General features: G+C 38.7%; 1 protein-coding gene across 32 annotated transcripts in view; it reads right to left on the bottom strand.

Moving 5' to 3' along the window:
* Positions 1-24,451, bottom strand: part of rbfox1 (RNA binding fox-1 homolog 1) — a 2,011,452-nt gene that overhangs the window by 20,672 nt on the left and 1,966,329 nt on the right. For 24 of the 32 annotated variants that reach the window (XM_059654014.1, XM_059654018.1, XM_059654023.1 and 21 more), the window contains 4 exons: positions 22,938-22,977; positions 17,549-17,613; positions 12,353-12,385; positions 9,724-9,776 (listed from right to left, as the gene is read on the bottom strand). In XM_059654014.1, coding sequence (XP_059509997.1) covers positions 9,724-9,776; positions 12,353-12,385; positions 17,549-17,613; positions 22,938-22,977 — 191 coding nt within the window. The remainder of the gene's footprint in view (positions 1-9,723; positions 9,777-12,352; positions 12,386-17,548; positions 17,614-22,937; positions 22,978-24,451) is intronic. The other 8 variants (XM_059654034.1, XM_059654013.1, XM_059654016.1 and 5 more) reach the window with 2 other exon arrangements.

The following is a 24,451-nucleotide window of genomic DNA, read 5'->3' as shown; positions in this document are numbered from 1 at the left end:
ATAGAATCCCTCCAGCATGGAATCAGGCCCTTCAGCCCAACAAGTCCACACCAACTCACACAGCATCCCACCCAGACCCATCCCCCTAATCTACACATCCCTGAACACTATGGGCAATTTAGCATGGCCAATCCACCTAGCCTGCACATCTTTGGACTGTGGGAGGAAACTCACACAGACACAGTGAGAATGTGCAAATTCCACACAGATAGTTGCTCAAGGGCGGAATCAAACCCAGGTCCCTGGCGCTGTGAGGCAGCAGTGTTAACCGCCGAGCCACCGTGCCGAATGTGAGGACCTAATTGCCAAAGAAACCAAGTGCTGCAAGAAATGGTCGGATGTGACATTTCTCACTGGAAAAAATATTTTAAAAATTATGATGATCAGGAGCCGGGTGTAAAGTAAGCTTGCTACCATTGGCTGAAGATTGATTAAGGGGTACAGATTAACATCAACCCCAAAGCTGAAGGCTTTACTAGAAAATTCGAAAGAGAATGAACACCCGACAAAAGGCACTTGAAACTGAGCATTGTCATGGTAATAACATGGGTGGGGGGGTGGGGATGCAAACTGAGGTTCGACACTAGGGATAACCCAAATCAGAGAAATGGTAATAACAGAATGATGTTAACTGCATGTCGTACATGGCTGAAACAGACAGTGCTGTTATCCTGGGTCGAGCAACTGTGAAAAGCAGCAACTTACCCCAGTAAATCTTGAGGTAAAAAACTCTAATTACCCATTGGGGAGTGGATGTAACACTGCTGAAACGGAGTCAAATTAGAGATGAGACCAGCAAAGATGAAGAATTACAGATACTCTCAGCTAGTGATCGAAGGATGATCTGTGAAGATGATAGCAAACATAGCCGACTATACGATATATCACGGATGACACCTCACTGGAAGATGTTATGCTTGCTGGTTCTGGAATAATCAGATCCAAAATGATATAGAAAGAACTTCTCCACAAGATAAATGAAGCCTACTTGTGAATGGAGAAGTGTCAACTCAGAGCTGATTATCTGTTTACTGGATAGCATCAACCAAAAATACATTGAAAGAATGGCTCCTATATACAACGTATGCCAGATGGATAAAGGTACGCTCTACAAAAAGGTAATGACAGTATTTAAATACCACCCTGACCGTGGCAGACAATAGGAAATCTGTTCTCAACAAATCAGAAACAGTATCTTGCAGGCCCGAATTGTCCAAACTGCTTCAGAATCCATATCTTCCATGTAAATCAGCCAAAGTGACCTTCTCAAATGTGTACAGTGAAAGGTTTATAAGTGACCACTAATGGTGCCATCTCAGACACAAGGTACCTAGGTACAGATTCTTCAGTGCAAGTTCTTTGGAAAACAAAATTCGAAAAATAAAGAAATAAGAAGTCCAGCATTGCAGATTATACAAGTAAATTAGAAAACTACAGAAATAAAAAGTTCAGAACAATTGTCCTTCCTTTGGGGTGGCTCAGTGGTTAGCACTGTTGTCTCACAGCAGAGACCCAGGTTCAATTCCGGCCTTGGGTTTCTGTCAGGGTGGAGTTTGCACATTCTCCCCGTGTCTGTGTGCTCCAGTTTCCTCCCACAGTCCAAAGATGGGCAGGTTAGGTGGATTGGCCATGCTAAATTGCCTGGAGTGACCAGGATGTGTGGGTTATCGGGGGTAATGAGTCTGGGTGGGATGCACTGAGATTTGGTATGGACTTGTTGGGCCGAAGGGCCTGTTTCCATACTGTAGGGATTCAAATTCTAATTCTAACCCAGTCCACACTGGCATCTAGCCTCCAGGCTGTGCTGGGCCTTGACTCCAGGCCACGCTAGGCTTCACCTAGAGGCTGGGAGACTGGTCTGGAATCACCTCAAGACTGCAGATCCACACTGAGGCCATCAGGCTGAAAGAACACCCCAGGCTGCTGGAAGGCCAGCATGTACTGCTCAAAAACCTGCCTGCCAGGTCGAGAGACTGCCATGCTCGACCAAGCTGGGCAGGGAGACTGCTACGCCGGGTCTGTGCACAGGCCAGGAGTCCGAGAGTCCAAGGCAGTGCTGAGGCAGGGAGTTCAAGGCCAAGAAGGAAGAAGAAATAAGAGAAAAAAGAAATAGAAACGAGCGAAAAAGAAGAAACAGATGGAATGGTCAAGTTCTCAGTGAACTGTCCTACAGTACTACCACTACAATACCTGACTTACCAAGGTGTATAGAATGGCAAATTCAATTTCAGACGTTGCTGGAAAAGCTCAGTAGGTCTGGCAGCATCTGTGAAGAAAAAGAATCAGAGTTAATGTTTCGGGTCCAGTGATCTGTTTTGAGGAAGGGTCATTGGACCCGAAACGTTAACTCTGATTTTTTCTTCACAGATGTTGCCAGACCTACTGAACTTTTCTAGCAACTTCTGTTTTTGTTCCTGAATTACTGCATCAGTAGTTCTTTTGGTTTTTATTTGGCAAATTCAACTTGTCAGGAGAAGTGTAACATATGCAGACAGATAAAGGAAGATCCAAACCACGTCTTTACATTCAATCTACATGGCTCCAGGCTGACCACAACATTGTCTGCTGTTGAATTAACAGGAGTATCTCAACAAGATACTTTCTCCAAGTGACCAAGAAGCAGTAAGTCAACAACTCACTGACTTACAGCAAAGAGGAGGTCAATGCTTCAAAAAGAACACCATTAGTTGGTAAAGGAGGTAAAATGCAGGTATAGGATGCAATCATGAAAACTTGCAGCCCAGCAAAGGCTGTGGGTGTAAAGAAACTTAGAGGTCATACGTCTCTGAGACTAAACCCGGTATCTGAATGAGAAGAACCAGGGTCTAATACATGACTTCCACCTTGACATGGAAAAGGACCTTCAAGAACACCAACAACATCACTCCTGAACACAACAATGGCATCTCTGACGACAACATCAATAACATACCAACAAGTGACACAACATTAACAATATCACACACATTTGTACATCAGGAGCAATGTACATCTGCAGCAAACTAGCTCACCATTGAGAGAGATGATCCCAAACCTGCAAGGTGGAGATGCAACATCCTATCACCAAACAGTACAATAAATCATGTTTTTTTTTGCTGCAATCTATACAAGACTATCATAGGGTTCATTTTACTCATGCAAGTTGTCAGTTGTATTGATATAAAGGTTTTTTTTAAAAGAATGAGGGGTATTGTGTTGTCATATTATTTGTAAGGAACTAGGAACTAATTGTTATATCTGAATATATAATGTATCTCCTGCAATGTCACATTTGTTTTTGCATTAGAGTTATGTGGTTATCAAACAATATATCAGTTGGCCAGCCGCATGGAGAGATGCAAGGAATGCACATGAAGAAGATCAGTGTTTTGCATCTGCAGTTTGAATATTTATAGCATATAGGAACTAGAACAACGGTGTCAAACCCTCAAATTCTGGTATTCTGGTTCATTAGAAACCACACAAATGACCAAAGTTGTGTCTTAGGATCCTTCTGATGCACCGACCTATGTCTGGGAATTTCACGGGGACTCTGAACTAATCATGGGCAGTGCCCTGGTCCCAGGGAATCTCTAGAATTGTGTCTGACTCTGAGGGAGAATCAGGGACTTCAGATGTTTCTACAGTGCTTATCTGAGTAGTCACCAACGAAATCATTGACAGAAAATACCTAATCTAGTAGGTAGATCCAATTCCTGGATAATTCAAGCATGATGGTGAGTAGGAGTTATTGAATAATCCAGGAATTGATACCTCAATAACTCCTACTTACAATCACAGCCCAAATTCCACTATCAAGATGTGCCCCTGACCCCACAAATATAGACAACCTTCCCTGACCACCACCTCTGTGCTGACTAGCTCCCTGATCACCCCTTTGATCCCAGAAATGTATCTCAAACTACCCAAATACCAGCACCCGACCTGATGACTTCAACTCTTACCACAACCACCCACCTGACATGACCCGACTAATGCTGCAAACGTACTAGCCTCCATTACACAGTTAGTCCTCAATCACTCAAATACTCACAACCCACTCTACGCACTTACCTTCATCATCCAGCCAAGATATCTAACTACCTCAGCTTTGTACTCATACTACCCAATTTCTCTTAATACCTTATGCTTCCTCATGCTCCACCTGCTTTTGAGAACAACCTTTGTTTTCTAGCCCATCACACTTTTAAAGACAAACTCAAAACATTGGCTCTATTTTTCTCTCTCTACAGGTGCTGCCAGAGTTTCGCCAGCGGTTTCTGTTTTGAATTAACCATGCTGGCCACTTCACCCACATACCAATTCACTGATCCATTCACTAACAGTCAAAAATCCAACAGTTAAACTTAGCGTCTGATAGCTAGTGCTGTAAAAATGAGGCACACCCTGATTCCCCTTTACTCTACGCTGCTTTGATGACGTTCCTTGATAGATGCTGCACTTCATGTTCCTTGTGAACCAAGCTAATAAATGCAGAACAGTACAATGTAAGGCAGGGAAATTTATAAAGTCATACAGCAGGGAAAACAAACCCTTTGGCCCAACTCGTCCATGCAGATCAAGTTTCCCAAATTAATAGTCCCACTTTCCTACATTTGGCTTATATGCCTCTAAACCTTTCCTTCATCTGAATATCTTTTAAAAGTTGTAACTATACCTGCATCTACCTCTTCCTCTAGCAGTGCATTCCACATAAAAATCATCCTCTGTATTTAAAAGTTGTCCCTGAGGTCCCTTTTAAATCTCTCTCCTCTCACCTTAAAGATGTGGCCCTTAATTTTGAAATCCCGCACTCTAGGGAAAAGACCATTTCTAGTCACCTTGTCTATGCCCTTCATGATTTTATAAACCTATAGAATGTCACCCCTCAACCTCCTAAGATCCAGTGATAAAGGTTTCAGCCTATACAACCTCTCCATATAACTCAAATGCTCCAGTGCCAGCAACATCCTGGCAAATCTTTTGTGAACCCGCTCCAATTTAATAATATCCTTCCTGGAGCAGGGTGACCAGAATCTACACAGTACTCCAATATTGGCCTCACCAATTCCTTGTACAACTACAACACAAAGTTCCAATTCCTGTACTCAATGGTTTGAGCAATGAAGGCAAGCGTGTTAAATGCCTTCTGAACCACTATCTGCCTGTGTCACAACTTTCAAAGAACTATGCACCTGAACTCCTAGGTCCCTCTGTTCTACCACACTTCTCAGGGCCATTAATTGTACAAGTCCTACCCTTGTTTGCTCTCCAAAATGTAATATCTCACGTTTACCTAAATTAAAGTCTATCTGCCACCCTTGGCCCAAATGATCAAGGTCCCTTTGTAACCTTAGATAACCCTCTTCACTGTTGACTGTACCACCAATTTTGACATCATACAGATGACTGAACATTCCTCCTAAATTTTCATCCAAATAATTTATATAAGTGACAAACAACCGCGGACTCAGCACCGATCCCTGAGGAACACCACTGGTCACAGGCCTCCAGTCCGAAAAACAATCCACCACCACCAGCTGTCTGCTACCATTAAATCAATTTTTGTATCTAATTGGAAAGCTCTCCCTGAATCCCATGTGATTAAACTTTACTAATCAGTCTGCCATGTGGAATCTTGTCAATGGCTTTACTGAAGTACATGTAGACAACATCTACTGCTCTGTCCTCCTCAATCTTTTTGGTTATGTCCTCAAAACATTTGAGAGACATGATTTTCCATGCACAAAACCATGCTGACTATTACTAATTTCTAATCACTGCCTCTCCAAATACATGTAAATCCTTTCTCTCAGAATCCCCTCCAACAACTTATCCAGATATGACAATAATAAGATATTATGTTGTATTGATGTCAGACTCTCAGGTCTACAGTTCTTAGGCTTCTCCAGACGCTGCACAATGCAGAGAAATAAATAGCGATGCCTTGAAAACAGTGTCCACATTACATAAGAGGAGTTGCTGGAAAAATATATTTAGGTGGTTAAGTCTCCAGGACCTAATCAAGTGTATCCTGGAATATTGTAGAAAGTTAGGAGATAAATTGCGGGCCCCTAACAGAAATACTTGTATCATCTGTAGCCATGGGTGACATGCCAGAGGACTTTATTTCAGAAAAACTAAGTTTCTGAGCAAAGTAGTGCCCCAATAATAATGGCTGCATCTCGGAAGATCCGGACTTTAGTTTCTGCTCTCCTTTGCAACACTCGTTACAGTGGCATGTCACAAAGAAGCAGAAATATGATGGCAGTTTAACTTTCACATTGCCGATTAAACTGGTTAAAATAGAATTACTCAATCTCATGCTGTGTTCCCAATGGGTCCCACTGCAGCTCCAGTGAATGTGGCACAGTGCTCTCTATTAATAAAGACAAATGAATGCCAACGTTATTTTAAAGGCTTCCTAAATGGGAAACCCACACCATTCTCTTAATGTGTTAGGAGGACAGCAGGGCCTTCTAAGAGAAATTAGTTAATGTTCCTTACTCGTGGCCATCCAGGACTCTGATGTCCCTGGCTCCCGCACAAAACCGTCAGGAGGAAATCACTTCCCAAAAGACATTGCTTGCTGGTGGAAGCCTTGCCTTGGTTCTGAAGTGACTCTCTGGGCAATCCCGTCTTCATTTCCCTTCACCGACCAGCTATCCACCAGAAACTATATAGCAGTTGGCCAGTGACATCTGAATACGCTCCACAAGTTAAAATCTGCCAGGCAACAACTGCCTCAAAGGATTATAGTCTGCTCGTGTGATCTTCCAGGCAACTGTTAAAGTCAACCCTCCAAGCTAAGGATAAAATGTTGTTGCTGTGATCCGGTAATAAATACACAACAATGAACAATGAATGTTCTAAAATATTCAATATTAGCTGAACACAGACAACAATGGTAAACTGAAGACAAATTTAAAATGGACACCAAAACAGAACAAAAAAACTGTCAACTGATATGCACTGATTCAGAATGAGATATTCAGACACGCTCGTGATTGAAAGTAATTTTTTGGTTCAAGTTTGTAGAAAATAACATGCATTCACAAGGTATTCACATCATTTCTGGGCTCAAGTTCTATTTTCTCTTTTTACACAGTGCACAACTGACAACTGAAATCAAAGTACTTAGCAATTCTGAAATGGTTGTTCTTACAGACTTGATGTAATTTCCCTTCACAAACCTTTTTAGTAGGTTTCTATACGAGCAGCTCACGTAAGCAATGTCATGTGTTCATATTGGGAGCTTTGAAGTCCCGAGTGAACAAACCTTATATATTAAAATTTGAAGAACTGCTGCAGAGCTTAAGGCAGTATTTGTGCAATGGATTTAAGTTCCCTATGAACAATATTTGAATGGCTAAAGCTGATATTCTCCTTCGTTTAGGATACTCTGTGGCAATTTAAATCTTTGACCTTTTCTGTGGTTATTTTGGCAGGTCAAGGCCCGAGTTTCTCGAGTCAAAGAATTCCCATGACTTGGGGAGAAAGTGCCCCAGACTGTCAGATTTTCATTCTGGGCAAGAATGTCAGCTGGAACGGAGACTGCTGCCTTTCTCCATCAACTGCCAGAAAGCATCTGGAAGCAGTTACAGGCCCTGCTGGGCAGGCCGATGGATTGTGTTGAGAAGCCCATTTTTGTGCTCCAGCATTTGCCCCAGCTGCAATAAAAAGCTCTCCAGCCCCGACTTTGTGTGGTCCCTCATCCTCCCACACAGTGCCCATGACCCATCCTTGCCAACCTATGCAACCTTACGCCTATTAGATATTTACTCCCACCAAGTCTCTGCCAACAACCAGAGTAAAATAGCATGCACTGATCTTTACTAGCACTGCAGCCTCTTGTTCAAACAATATAAGGTAAAATCAATTAAATGTTTTGAAAGCCTGGCAAATCCTTTGTCCACACCCTTGAAAGCTTTACAGAACTCTTGGTAGCTCCAAACTGTTTGTATCATCCATGCACATTTGGAGCACTTGACCTCTCCAAAAGTTAACTTACCTCCTGAAAAGGGCACCTTACTTCTCCCAAAGGTGACCCAAAGGTGGATCTATTTAAAAGGGTACCCTGCCTCTCTACTGGAGTAATCTATCACTCACAAAAAATTCCATAAACTTTAGCCCTTCTTCTGATACATCTAAATGTAGAAATTGTGTTTTGGACATCCTACTCGTGAGATTTGGATCTGATTGGAGGCAGGTGCACTTTAACACATGCAGTTGCCTCTGTGAAGCAATATACAATATTCCCCCTTTCTCGCTTGTCAAAAGTAGTGGATGCCAGTCTTGAGGGCAAGACTTTCAGATTTAGGCATCCTGCATCATGTGATTAGGCTGGCGACCCTGTCCCTCATGGTTTGGATAGTAGGACAGTGCCAATTTAAGCTAGTCTGCCAGTTGGTTCCAGTTCTGGATTCATCCAACACAGATTGCCGTTTCATTTTGGATAAATTATTCCATTCCTGTCTAATTCCAGAACAACGTCAATGCTTTATTTCATCAGTGTTTTACAAATGAGCAATGGGGTGTACTTAATCATCGCTTTCTGTTGAGCTACTGTCTTCCGGCTAAATTGGTTTCAATCATATTTGCAGATCCAGTGGCAATTTCATCTTGTCCTCTTTAACAAAGTGCGAGGTAAATCTTCACCAAAAATGAATGTTTCAAAGGCTTTAGTTTTAAAGAAAATCATTATTTAGAGAGTCTCATTATCCACTTGTGGAAAGGCAGTGTTATACTTGGCAGGAAAAAAAATCAAAAAATATTTTTGAATAATGTGCTATTACAGTCAACATGAATAATGCAGACAAGGGAAATTTGCTGTGTTCTCTACAATTCCAACTCTTTAAATGCTGATAAGGAATAACAATACTTATCTTCTCAATCCAGTACATAAAACAAAAGAAACTGACTAAAGTCAACTCAGTCAAGGTGCCAACCAAGGATTTGCATAAGCAATCATGTCACATTGAATCAACATAGGGCGAGCTGATGAATTTCACCATCTTTCCTTCAAGCTATATATTATGCTATTAAAATTTCACTATAATGAAATTTTAATATCGTCTCTGTCTGTAGTTTATATAAAGTGACCTTTGCTATAGCTTATGGTGTTTACCAACAGCTTCACTGAAGAACTGCTAGAAGTGTGTCGTGCATTAAGTGCAACTAAAGATAACAAGGTCAACATGAAAATTTCTCCAGATAACAGTTTTTTTTCTAAAAATTGATTTTTTTAATTGTAGACCAAACATATAATAGCTTACATTTAAGTTGATTTATTTATTACGATGAACTCATGTAAAAGCTTGCCACCCTTCTCAAAGTTGTGCTTGACTCAAAAATTTAAGTCGTTACAGGTTAAAAACTTTAGCTGCAACTGGACAAGTTCCACCTCGACTAATGAAGACAGGGAGTTCAATGCACACCCTCAAGGAGAGCTAAAAGTGGATAAAAATTGGCAGAGAAAACAATTGCTGAGCAATAATTATTTGGAATAATGTTTCTAAACCAGTTTAGCTTTTCTGTCTTCTAAAATTAAAATTCAACTATACTGGAGTCATCTCTATAGTACAGGAGACAAGGAGTACTTCAGTTCATGAATTTAACTCATGTTGCAGGATCTGTAGACTGCTCGCTAAAGTGTCCAGTCACTTCACATGTAAAGTACTGCAGGATACCACGACAGATATAAATACCACTGTGGATGCATCAAAAAGTATCAACAATTATTACCTGAAGAGGTGTTACAAGAAATTTCATCTGCTGCAACGAAGACGAACTGATTTCTGCAAAAGAAGATAAAATTGACAATACTGCTTGGTGACAGAGCACGGTTGACTGGAAGATGTGCTAGCTGCCCACTGATCTGATGTTTAAAGATGAGGGGGAATAAATGCCTTAATTAAATCAATGTAGGGCAAAAAACTTTCTAAACTCAGTAACAATTTAATTAATTGTGAATTTTAGTTTGCTGGATGAATAATGTAACTTTAACTAAATGTCATAAAGTAGTTCCAGATATGGGTTTATTCTTTGATGGACATACCATGAAAAATGTCTTGTTTTGCACAGTAAATGTATTACCAGATTAGCATGCAGGGTTTTTAAATGATATTGGTTGCTTCTCATCTATTGCATAATTATCCTGTCAAAACAGATTCCAACAACGTTTTGTGCTCAAAACATTTTCACAAATTTTCATGCAAACTGAAACATTGCAAATCTTTGGAGTAGGAATATTTTTAGCTTCTTGTTCAACAGCAACAGCTTTTATGAAACCTATAAATATGCTTATTAAATTACACTCTTTATTTATTTAATTACTGTGATAATTTTTGGTTAATTTCATATCATATAAAATTTGAATTTTCATTTAAACTTTTTAATTTGAGGAGATTAATTTTTATTTGTTAAGTATTATGATACTTTCAACTGTTCTTCAAAACTACTCATATTTAATATTACAGTGAAATATTTTTTCTAATTGGTTTTAGGGGTCCAATGTGAATAACATGATTGCAATAAAAACGCTGGTCACTACTCATGAATTTAACTCTATTTTGCTTCATATTCCATGGAACTTTTTAAAAAATTAGCGATATTTCTCCATATCAAATTGAGCTTTTTCTTGAATTTATATGCCTCATGCCATTGAAAAATGCTTCACTTTCACGTACAGTGGTAGTATAAACAATTTATACAAAATCTGAAGTTATGGGAATGGAGGTAGAATTTCAATCTGGATCAAAATTATTTGCAAATAATATTTATGTATTTTACCATTACAATGTACTTAGCATTTGTTTCAAAATAGCTGGTTGATTATATTAAGTGATAAAGTAACTTAAAGTTAACATTTCCTTAGATTGAAATCCATGATTAACATTACATTTTACAAAATATAGATTACAACCTATGATTTAATATTGAAGCTAGTCTCAGAAAACCTTTTTAAATTATTAAGCTGATTAAACAGACAAAAAAATTACAACAGAAAAGATCATGTAGAACATTCTACAGATTGAATACTTGCATTCCAACATTCCCCTATCGGTTTCTCAATAGCCAAAAACGAAGCACTTATTGCAAACATTTATAGGTAATTAGCTTCAGTCTACACAAAATCATACCAACAGCATCTAAAAGCATACTGGTGTAGCGCATGCAAACTGGAATTCATGATACTGCATTCAATGTACAAAGTGCAAATGCATGGAAATAGAAATGCAAACAGTCAAAAGATAAATTTATTCAATGGCATATATTTTGATCTAGTAATTCAATGATTTTCAAGAAAGGAACCCTGGTTGCAAGCTATGATACACAAGCCAGTACACTGCACACAACAAAATGCACCAATCAAATCAAAAACCACCAGGCAGCCAAACAAGGCAAAAAAACCTTGCCCTGGGGCTTTGCTCAAGAAGCCACACAGTGAACTTGTGTGATGGATCTGTCAGAAGTGATACAGCTTTGCAGATAAACTGATTCATCAAGTGAATATGCACTGACAAAATGACAATCTATCCCTCTTCCCTGAGACCGATAAGGTATGAAAGGGCTTCAGAGTACTACCAAGTGTGAAATGACAAAGGGTCAGCACAGATCCTTTACAGTGCCTTTCGTACTTATACACTCTTCAATGAACATGCTTTCAACATACTTGGTGACAAGATTTTAGCTATGCACATGCATTGTGTAATACATAGTAGCTTGAATCAGTTGTTCTGCTGTTTGTGTTTTTGTTTATAAAACAAGAGCAGTTTATCTTTCTGAAACAAGGTTTAATACATGTTAGGGATGTAATCCTGATGAATGTGTACTCAGTTAATTGTGTTCAACGATCTGTTGCTGTTTGATTACTCAAAACAAATAACCATTGGCCCTTGTGCTCTTTTTTAAAAAAACTAGTACTGTGATTTGTGACCATTTTGTTGGTATCAATTTATTATCTGTGCCACATTTCGTGCAATCTTATTGCATTCCAAAATCACATCTGATGAAACTCACTTGTAACAAAAAAATTGCAGAAAATCGTAAAATAGTATTTAAAAAAAATAAATTAACAAAATAAAATAACGTGCTTTTTTTGCATATTCAAGTATGCTATTTACAACTGAAGGCTTATTTTGGGTTCCACTCGAAATATACAATGTAAATCCATGACAACAAAATGCAATATAACATAATGTGAAAGAATAACACACTGTAGTTTTATATGCAGGCGTTATTGCATTCTAGGTTTTGTGCAAGCGTGCAAACAACATACATCTATCTTACACATGACACAAATGAAACGATGTGTGGAGTGATTAGAAAACAATAGTATACTGTAGTTTCATTGATTCAAAACATTGCTTACACAGGAAATTCTACGGCCTTAACACTCCTGAACCTTCCAAAGCAAAGATAAACAAGGCAATCAGTAGATTTAAGATGTCCTCATATTCATTGTAAGATCAGTCGACAGCGCAATCCAATTCAGACAACGGCAATTTAGTACTTTATAACCATCTTCCATCTTGCACCAGACTCATAAAATATTATACATCTTTAGCATTATCATATTGCAATAAAAATGTCCTATCCATTCTGCATTTTAAGACAATTTACAGGACTTAACCGGCTATTACAGATATGTAATAAGTACTACAATCGTCTTATTGCATAGCCAACAAAATTGTTCTTTTACTAATTTACAAGAGGCAAAAAAGAGGGAAAACACAGGGAAACTTGCTAACGTATTTGAGAAAGACAAAAACAAACAAACTCCTGGTTATCCTCAAAAGTTGACCATGAACAGCAAGGAAGCTCCATCACATTTGTCACACCAATGTAAGAACAGTTTGAATCAATCTTAAAATAAGCATTGTTCTGCATGAACACTACAGGAAAGGGCAGGTTGCATTTTAGGGGCAAGCACAAATAACTTCACTCAGGCTACCACCTTTAAACGCAAGACAATTTTAAAAAATAATGAAGGGTTATATACTGAATTTCTCTAACTTAAAAATAACAAAAGTTTTCATTTTAAAGTACATTCTGTGATGTTGGTCAGCATACCTCAAAAACAAGAGTTAAGTGGATAAATGTTAAACTATAGCATGTCAATCAAACTTCCATCTGGGACCTGGAAAGTATTGATAAAGAAACTGTGTGCCAATTATAAAGTCAATTCTCTCATTCTCTTGTAAGAAATTTGAGATCAGAGATGAAAAGTGATGGTAGCATTGCCAGGATCGATTGCTCCTGCTGGGAGTCTGTGTGGCATGTCAGATGGCGTAAGTGTGAACACTTCAAAGGCCAATAGATCTACAAATTATGAAAGGCAGGGGGAATTTGAGGCTTCAACTCTGCTGTATATGTTTGGACTGTTATAAAAGATAGGGATCCAAATCCACAATTAATCTATAAAATTCCTCCATGATATATTGTTCAGCAATACATGACAGCATAACTGTGTGTGGATAAGGTGGAGGATTTGGTTTAGTGCCAGACTGCCTCTAGATGAACAGTAACAGAGAAAAAAAAAGATTAAGTCAAGCCCATGTTGATTAAAAGAACATTGTAGATAAACAAAGTCTAAAACAAAGCAATCTGCCAATAGTTTGTCAAATGCCAGCATTTCAACTGCTTAACAGAACAAATGAGTAAGGACACTTCAGTTATCTTCATATTTTGGGTGCAAATCTTTCCAAACATCTTTTGCCTACTGTTTTATTAAATAAGAATCTTTTTCCTGAATGCTCACAGAACAAACTACTCACCAAAATGGAAAATCCAACTCTTGTGGTATGATTGGTAGTTAGCCAAGAAGTATGCAGTAATTAAATATGAGAACGGCGATTTATCAGCTTCACATGGCTGCATGTGAGCTGAGGACAATAAAGACTGAATGAGTTAAAGCTTGAGTTTCCTTTGGAGTGAAATATTTCAATTATACTAACTCATTCTTTGGTAGAACTTTTAAAACATTTATTAGCACAACTGATCACAATTGCAACCTGTACTGTCGACAATGGCCTAGATTTTAGTCTGCTTGGGGGGGCATGCTTAATGTCGGGATGAGGTGGGGCAGCGGTATAATGTAAATTGCATTTTTTAAACTGATTTTGTGGGACTGGGAAGTGGTGGGGGTAATCCTGTATGCATCAAGACACCCCAATGCAAGATATCACCCACACTTTGTCCCTCTCCCCCTTGGCCTCCAAGCTTCCTCTCCCCTTGCAAGAATGACCAATCCCTTCCTATCCTAGAAACTAGGGCCTACCTCACTCTTCCTCATGGAGATGTCTGCAATCCCAGCAGTGTCCACCACTGAGACTGGTGCCACTGGGATTGGTAGATCAGCTAATCAGCTTTTATAGGCTGGCAGCTCGAGGATGGGCCTTGCTTCCAAAGGGGCTGGGTGGTAGAAGTCTGGTCCTCAGCCAGTTGAGATCATTCATAGCATATCGTTAGTGAGAAGCAGGCATTTTAATAACCGTTCATTTGGAACTTACTTTTCTTCTATGCGGAGGGATCTGAATGGTACACTTTACGTACCTCGCGCTCCCTTGCCCAACTCCCTTGGAATCCACGCTTATGTAGCCTTCATGGGCTTTTTAAAATTTATGGGCTAGTTCTAACACCAGAATAAGATTCAATTGAAAGGACATGATTTAAAGTCTATCGTCCATCAATTAACTCTATCTCCTTTTACTATTACCATGAGTTAACTGATACAACATTGCAAAAATATTGAATTATTAATTAAGTGTAAGCAAAACTACTGCAATCTACTATCCAGGGGGTAATCCTGATCTGAACAGGTGGTCAACTTGAGGTTAGAACGAGATCCTGAAACAGCCCTCCACCAAACCTCATGCAAGAACAGAATACTGCACATTCTGGAAATCTCAGACTGCAAACAGAAAATGCTGCAAACATTCAGCAGATCTGGCAGAGGCTGTGAAGAGTGAAGGAGAGCTAATGTGTCAAATTTTCAAAGGATCTGTGTCAGGACATTGTGCTGGTGCAATTTAAAAGCTGTGGTTCCGGAAACGTACTTGGGATTCCAATGGCCTTGAAACAGTGTACAATTATCGCTGTGATAGTGGAAGAAGGAAATGTGTACCAAATAAAGGCCCCTTGTGTTCCTTAAGGAGCTTGTTAAGGAAGCTGACCAAAATGAAATTTAAAATTTTATATCTGCAAATCTGAACGTTTTCATGGACGTCTGCACATGTTCATCATGGCGCCAAAAGTAAAGCTTTGTTGCCTTGGTCATTGGATCAACTTGGAGCTAGCCTTGGGCTGTACTTTCATTTTTTATTGCCCTTACATGGTCCTTTTTATTGTCACCAATGCTGCTGGATCTCTGGATCTGCCTTTGCTCCTGCTCCAGCTTCCTAGAAGCTCTTACTGCCTATGATGGGAAGCTCTGGTTGCCTCCTGGCCAATGAAACCATTTCAGTTCAAAAACAGCACTGCTGATTGCGAATGGTTTTGTGACCCAGCGTTCATCAAATTGTCAGGTCTGGGCCCCACCTGGAAACTCTTGGTATTATGTTTCAAATGGTAACTCTGTTTCTACGTCCTCAGATGTTACGAGAGTTGCTACGTGTTTCCAGCAAATTTCCATTTTTAATTCCTCAACCAAGCCTATTGGTCTATGCCAATTTTGTTTTGGATTTCCGAAGACTTTCCAATAAATTTGCTTTCAAGCAAAAATATATACAAACAGATTGCCAGTTCTTCCAACAGTCAGAATGTGAATATGTCAAATGTGATGCTAAGTCATAATGAGCAAGATCAGTTCCAGCCTCTACCAAGGTAGCAGAAACAAACTGCCTTAGACCCTGGGTTGGGGAAGAAAGAAAGCAAAATCATCCACAGTTACTGCTTCTGATAGTACTTCAGTGTTCCCCACAATCAAATGCATTTGTGAGGACTGTGGGTGAGGGTGGAAGTATGCAGTGATGTCCCTACAGTGAGATAGTTTTCTGGCCTTTAGTATCACTTGGTGAGGTACAAGAGAGCAACGATTACCCAGACAAAGCTGCTGCAAATCCAGAACCAGTCAAATTCGGTAGCTTGAAAGTGACACAGAAGGAAAAATAATTGCAGAAAAGAGAACAATGAAGCTGTTTCAATCATGGGAGCAAATACTATGTTATCTTTTATCAAAAATCAAAAATTCAGTTCATTTTGTTCTCTACAGAGGTATTCAATGACATTTCATCTCTTACATGGATGGCAAGCCATTCAATCTAGCTGGTTTATGCCACAATTATTCTCCACAAAAACTCCCACTCATTCTTCTTCATCTAACCTGAATAACATATTCCTCTGTTTATCAGTTGTTTATCGAGCTAAAGCTTGTTTCACTTTCCATTAAGTATTCCAAAACACAACTAATCCTCATTGCTTGTGAGATTATATCATTCTGATGAAATAAACCAACTTATGCAAATTAATTTGGAACTGTTAAGAAAGTTAATAATTTGTTTTTGGGAAAGACAATCAAATGAGGTGTGAAATGTTAATCAAAAGAATGAAAGCTTTATCTGCAGCTCTGTTGGTGAAGATGTATTCATCTCCCCCTTTTTGCAATATTGATTTGTAATCAATTGCTTCCTTTGGTGGCTCAGCCAAGAGAACAGTAATGACATCCCGCCCTGCACTAACTATCAGGAAGGGGTGCAGCTTATTTCACTTGAGGTTTAGTTTATATGAAGCATTGACTATATTTCAGGGAGCGAAGAGTAAACAAAGCAATACATTGTAAGAAGCCATCTACAGGACTGATAGTAATAACTGAGTTCTGCCTTTTCTCCTGGCAGATTATGGGCGATGAGGTTCTACTGTATTTTTACGGTTTTTCAGGGCATTTTAAGTTACAATGGAAGTAGAAATGTTTGAAAACTCTCAATTTGCTCTTTCTGAGACTGTGGCTACACACTAAAACTCAAGTCAATTTGCTCTTTTCAACTTAGTTTTCATTAAACCATTTTAGATTTTCAAGTTAAATGAAAGCAAGTCAAGCTCTAGAAGGCAAATCAGTTTCTTTTTAATAGGATTTAGAAACCTTTTTCAGAATTTTACACAAAATAGCTGCAAGTTCAGAACCAGTCCAAATCAATGCCTAGAAAGTGGCATAACAGTATCAAGTACATTGTAGAAAAAAAATTATGGCTCAACCAAGTCAGAAGTCACATGACACCAGGTTGTAGTCCAACAGGTTTATTTGAAATCACAAACTTTTGGAACATAGCCCCTTCATCAGGGATACTCTCCGAAAACTTGTGAAACAAACCTGTTGGACTGTAACCTGGTATTGTGTGACTTCTGATTTTATCTGTGCCAGTCCATCACAGGCACCTCTGCACCATGGCTCAGCCAATTTAGAGCAGCCACGTTAACCTTGGAGCAGTGGCTTCCATAAAATCACACTCAACCGTGTTATTTGTTTGAGCGATTATCCATTATTTACTAAGAACCAGTTCCTTATTTTTAAACTAGTACTCCGTCATGTAATTTACGATATGATAAATCCACAAAGGTGAGATTTCCTTACCTGTCGCTGTAGGCTGCAGCAGTGGCAGTGGCAGGTTGGGCATACCTGTAGGCAGTGTACCCACCCTGAAACAATTTAAAAAAAGCAGCTCAGTCTGTTTGCAGTTTCAAAGTACAGAATGCCTAGTATTTTAAACACTTATGGAAGCAAATTGCGATTTCTGTCTGAACTAATGATTTCATATTTGATGAACTCATGGAATTTATTTGTCAGCTGGAACATGAATTTGCAACTCTTCTTGCAGTATGAGACATACAATTTTTGTTGCCATTTTGCCATAGCCTACCACATTGTTTGTCAAGTTAGATCTGGCCTGCAAATTTTATTTTCCCAGATGATGAAGAGGATAAACAATTTCCCAGCATCCTTATAACAGTAACATATATTCAAAGTGTGAGAAGTCTTCTTGGATCTTGTGAGACTGAATAAATGATTGGGCTCAGAATTTCTTGACAAATAACGAATGTTCTGATACTTGATAATCTAAAATAGATACCAACATCTATTGTCATGCACATAAATACAAGTATTTTAAAGGACAAATTATATGGGCCGTCCACTGATGCATTGCATGCACTGATGTGTGGAATCATTCAATATTAGGATAGCCCTGTTTGCCTATTACTTCTTGTGCACAGGATTCCCAATCTAAGTTCAGTCATTAGTGGAAGATATTGAGTAGGATACACATGTATATTTCAGCTGGAATAAAGCAAAAAGTCACTGATCTTCTGTACCATCCCCATGTATCCCTGAACTGTCAGTTAAGTAGCAGGATTGACAGAGTTCTGGAGTCAGACATGGCCAGATCAACTGCCCTATTTAGGCAAACAAAAAACAGACAGCATATAAATTTTAAATAGGAAAGAAATATAAAATTCTTATTTTGCCAAGTTAAATGAATCATTTAATGGCATTGTAAATTACTTCTCACTATTAAGTTGATTTATTGTGTCAAGCCTATGCTCATAACAGTTTTAAAATGTAATTTATTATCTTATGTAAAATCCTTGAATCTAAAATGTGTAAATTTGATAAATTAGACATTCATTAAATCAGTCTTTCAGGTTTAAGTGTGAGATGACACAGAAAATAACATCCAAAAATAAACACATAAAAAAGCACCAATCCATGCTACTAATCTGAGTGTGTTTTGTTGTTGAGAAGTGGGGACTGTATTCCTATTTACTTAATTTAGAGGCACACAGGTTTACTCTGCTCAAGTACAATGCATGACTTTGTACAAAGAAATTGACCACCTGCTGTACAAATGTTGAAAATACTAAAGGGTCCAATATATTCTCTCAAGGTATCCCGAACATATCAACATGTATGTATTTGCTGGCTCTGTTAAAAAAAACTTCATTCTTCAAAAATTTGTCAGTTGGATTTGGGTTATTCTTGTAGAAATTAGATTTTAATTAAACTAGCTCTTGAATTTTTTTTGGAAGTTGGGTAATTATACATCTTCAATTAAGCAACAGGACAAACAAATGCACAATCAGCATGAGCTGTGGGCAGTGATGCATTGATTGTCAAACTGTGAGAACAGCAGAGTCTCCTGTTCAATGGGCCAGAATGTTATATCAACCATTTCTAAATGATCTCAGCATGCCAATTATCATACAGAATCCAGCCTCTATAGATAAAGCAAACACCATTTATGATCCAATTAAAATGTGGTTGAAAGTGGCTACCCCACTATCCTTTGGGACATCCTTCTCACTGGGTATTTGTGCAAGTGCAGTGGAAAAGAAAAAACTTAAATAAGTCCTAGTTAGTAAGCTTTTAGCCATGATTTACCACCTGAAATCAACACTCATTCACAATATTTTTGCCACCATTCATCTCCAAGCTCTAGTTATTCAGTCACTCCAAAATGGTTAATATTCTCTCAATATTAACCCTTCCTGCATTAACAACTTCCCCTTTTATCTCAGAGTTAGGAATATTATTTAACAGCAATCTGCATACAATATGATGCTTTGCTCACTATCCAGGACTTCATACTGCACTAACTTATTGCCACACACAGCTTCTTGTTATACCACTCAATAATGAAACTGAAATAATGCTCGGTGTGCAAAAAAAGAAGAATAACCCCTGAGCCCAATAAACCATTCCTTTTCAGCTTTGGATCTCATACTGAACCTTTGATAACCTAAAATCATACAAATTGAGTATCACCAACTCAATACCAAAAGGAAGAATGTGGGGTTTTGAATTTTGAAGAGGGATTTCTGTGCCATATTCTCCTCTTAACATGGAAATATTTTCTTCTTGAAAGGCTTCAGAGATGTTTTACAAGAATGTTGCCAGAGATGGAGGGTTTTAGGTATGGGGAGGCTATTTCCCCTGAAGCTTCGGAGGCTGAGGGGTCACCTTACAGAGGTTTATAAAATCATGTGGGGCATGGATAGGGTTTATAGGCGAGATCTTTACTCTGGGGTGGGGGAAATCAAAAAGTGGAGGATATAGGTTTAAGATGAGAGAGGAAAGATTTAAGAGGGATGTGAGGGGTACATTCTTCATGCAAAGGGTGGTGCGTTAATGGAATTAGCTCCCAGAGGAAGTGGTGGGGGCTGCCATTAAGTACAGCATTTAAAAGGCACCTGGATGGGTATATGGATAAAAAGGGTTTAGAGGGATGTGGGCTAAATTCTGGAAAATGGGCTAGATTTATCTTGGATATCTGGTTGGCATAAATGAGTTGGACCAATGATTACGTTTCCATGCTGTGACTCTATGACTGCTCTGTTTACTAAAGTTTCACATAGTGTAATTGCTCGTAATCATCAGAGAGATGAATTGGAGTGGCTGAGAAGCCAGTGTAATTTATATTTTCTCATGTTGTCTGATGCATTTTTATATTTTTGTCAATTAAATTTAATCAATTTAAACTTGGAGGGCTGAGATTTAATTGTGCAATGTTGGAAAGAAATCTGAATGAAGACAGCTTCCAGGGGAAAATTCTAATGATACAAATTTCAGCATTATATAAAATGGATTTATTTTGCAAAGTACTGAAAATTAGTTTATTTTGTTTTAATTTATTTGAAATTTGAAAATGTCATTGCCCTGAAGAAATGCTATCATTTTCAAATGAGCAGGTATTAGTGCTAAATCAAAGTGCAAACCTGAAGTTAAACTTTATCTGAGCAATAAACAGCGCTAATTTAAATAATGGAGAAATGTAATTTTAAGACTCAAAAACAAAAAAAAACCTAAAAGCTTGCAGAGTCTTAAGCAGCAATTAGGAGCTTTCCTGCTCACATGTCTCAAGAAACAAGTGTCTTAATTCAACAACTAACTTGGGAGGCTCCAAAAATGTACCACTATCAGAGCTTTGATATTCCTACCTTCCCTTATATCTTCAGTTTTGCAGCCTATCCAACTCCATACAACCTTCACTCTTAGAACTGACAAATTCTAAAATTGAAACTCATCGCTTCTAATTCTAATCTGGCTCAGTTTTTTTGGTGTGGTATGCATGGACTGACAAAAGACATTGATAAAATGTCACTTGGCAGCCTGCCAACAGAATTAGACCCCACTGAATAAAAAGAACAGGAGCAGCATGGATATGAAATTCGTCGCATGATAGGAAACAGGAAGTAGTCGTGAGCGATTGTTTACATAATGGAAGAAGTTATAGAGCGGAGTTCTCCAGAGATTAGCGTGAGGGTCCCTGCTTTTCTTGATCTATGTTACTGAACAAGTCATAATCTTAAACTCAGGTAAAATGAAGAGGTAGCACAAAATTTGGAAATATTACAAACTTTGAAGATAGTGATAATCTTCAAGGCGATGCATACAGGATTGTGGAATGGGTAGTCAAGTGGTAAATGAAATGTTATGCAGAAAAGTGCAACATGATTCATTTTGTTCAATAGATTGAGGAGCAGATACATTAGAAAGTGGGTGCGGGAGCAAGGGGACTTTGCTATTTGTGATAAAACATTGAAGGTCCAGGGAGGGTCCAGGCCCGAAATGTCAGCTTTCCTGCTCCCCTGATGCTGCTTGGCCTGCTGTGTTCATCCAGCTCTACATCTTGTTATCTCACATTCTCCAGCATCTGCAGTTACTACTACCTTTGTCACAAGAAAAACAATTATGATATAGAGAAAATATTTGTATATAACCAGTGGATGGACTTAGAATGGCCAATGTGAAAATGTGGTAAAGGAGCATTCAATTGAAGCCTCACAGGAGAATTGGATAATTATTTGAAGAGAAATAGTTTGCCGGATTGTGAGAAAAAGTTGGGTGAGGGACTCAATGAGATGCTCTATCAGAGAGTTGGCACAAACACAGTGGGCTGAATGGACTCTTCCTGTGGTGCAAACATTATGGCATTCCTTTTTTTTGGGAAAGACAAATTACTTTGTTGTATTTTCATGTTGTATGATGGGTGTCAATGAGATGAAGCAAGGCACTATTGCAAAGTCCAAAGATGTACAGGCGAGGTGCTAAACTGCCTGTGGTGTCGAGGGATATGCGGGCTATGTAGATTAGCCATAGGTAATGCAGGGTTACAGGGATGGGGTAGGAGTGTAGGTGTTAGTGGAATACTCTTTGGGAGGTTGGTGTGGACCTGATGGGCCAAATGGCGAGCTTCCACATTGTAGGAATTTTATTGATTCTAAGTCTCATCTAATGACTCAATTGAGAATTGGGACATCCTTCTCTGGAAAACCACTGACTTGGTTATTCAGTGCAAATTTGAATCTTTCATATAGCCCCAGGAGCTCAAAACCTCGAATTGTGTACCAGCCAATGTATGTACTTGTGGAAAATATGTTCCAATCTCCAGCTTAGTACAATGTGAACTGGTCAAGCTTGCCTGAGGTAGGAAAGCTAAGTAATGTCACTGGAAGCAGCCATTAATAATACTTTGATGTCACTCTTCCATCTATCACTTTAATGAGCACCATTATTCTTACACCATAAAATCTGCCGATATCACACATATTAAAGATACCAGCAAAAAGCCTACCGAACCTTCCAAAAATAGAACAGAACATATTATGAAATGTTTAGAAACCACATGGGGAAAAAACTTTAACAAAATGGAAGTCATTTACAATTCCATTCATTAACAAGAAAGGAATAATGTTGCTACACATCAAGCTAATATTTTAGGTGATCACACTCTCCGTGTTCAGATAACATAAATGAGAGACAAACATCACTCGATCAGCAAAAACTATTTCAAAATAATATTGGAAAAAATTCAAGTATTGACCTCAGATGTATAATTGATTTTCAGCACTGTGCTTTTTAACTGGCAGTATAATAAAGTCAAAACAAAGGGGCAATGTCCAGTAAACCTGCAAGAGGAACGGCGGTAGAAATGAATGAATATTGTATGTATGTCATGAATACTTACATAAATGTCCGCACCATAAAATCCATCTTGGTAAACAACACTGGAAAGATTCATACACAAAAAGAAACATTCAAATTAATGCATTTTCACTTGCAAGAGTATACACCAGTATTTTGCCGGACTAGTTAGCTCAGTAAAGGTTACAATACCAATGCTTAGGGTTGCAGAACAGATGTAAACCAGTTAAAAAGCATGTGATGTCAGAAACAACTGAATAAATCTGTGGAAATGCAGGAATCATAGAAGCAAAGCCACATGATATATGGCATGATGCATTTGTTCTGTCACAAATGTTGTTATCAGCTCATTCTAGGCCAATAACAGAAATGATCAGTGTGGTGGTTCCTGAATCGGATTGCAACATATGGAGGCATATATTCATTATGCAGTAGGGCTAACAGTTTCCCCCCGCTAAAAACATTTTGCAAATAATTATCCGAATCAGATGAATTAGACTTATGCTGGTGTGAAATGGAACATGTTTATTCCATGTTACGAGTCCTGTAGTACAGGTTTGATAAAGCTTAGGGCTGGACAGCACTTGAACAATGGACTTTCCCAAACTCGGTCCAATCTAGAGAGATCCTCCTACAGTTGCTGTGGGATGGTTTCATTTTCCATTCCAACCATTCTTTGTTCAATTAATGCTAAACATGGAGAAGTTTCAGATTTTAAATTTCTATTCGCATCAAACTGAGTTAAAGCAATCTAAATTTATGTCATTAAGACCTTTGTCACTTAAAGAAAGTTCTCAATATATCGTTCTGGAATATACTTGCAAAGTGATCCAGAAAATTCTGTTTCCTGGTAGGAGCTGTGTTAATAGTTTCAGCAAGCTGTTCTATTGGGATCACGTCTAGTTTTGTATGCTTCAGAAACCAGAAAAATACGGCTTGCAAAATTAAATTGTACTTTGGGTGTTATAAATGTTGTTTTAGGTATAAAATGACATCGGAAGCACATCTGCATAGCGTTACTGGCTATGATGGATGCATTATACTGACATACTCCATGTGCCCAAAACAATGCAGGGCAGGCAGATCACAACATCAGCGAGTGTGAAACATCAATTTGTGTTTAGTGATGTCACTTTCAACCTGAGTACACTGTGAACACCCTCTCTCAATCTCGTGCAACAAACCATTGGGAACTGTCATGACACTCTTGCAGATGAACTGTTGACTGAACTGTTTGGTGGTTTATGCTGATCATGACTGTAAACTCCGTGAAGAATGGTACAGCACACAGTGAAGGCATTGATTCTGGCTTCAACGGTTCTGCACACATCTTTGCTCCCAGTCATTGGTGTTATAATGACTCTGCTCCTGGCCTGTAACATATCAGGGACAATTATCCCAAGGGAAGCAGAGAAGAACAAGTTTCTAAAGAGGGAGGAGCACAGGGAGATGTTATTTTCAGTTGGAGTCAATAACCACCCAGGACGTACAGAATCAGCATGGAAAAACACCTTTTGGTCCATTTAGTTCCACTTGCCTGCATTTGGCCCATACCCC

The sequence above is a fragment of the Stegostoma tigrinum genome, chromosome 23 (assembly GCF_030684315.1).
Source record: "Stegostoma tigrinum isolate sSteTig4 chromosome 23, sSteTig4.hap1, whole genome shotgun sequence".
Lineage (NCBI taxonomy): Eukaryota > Metazoa > Chordata > Chondrichthyes > Orectolobiformes > Stegostomatidae > Stegostoma > Stegostoma tigrinum.
Note: the sequence above shows the minus strand (reverse complement) of the source record. Positions and strands in the feature narration are given on the sequence as shown.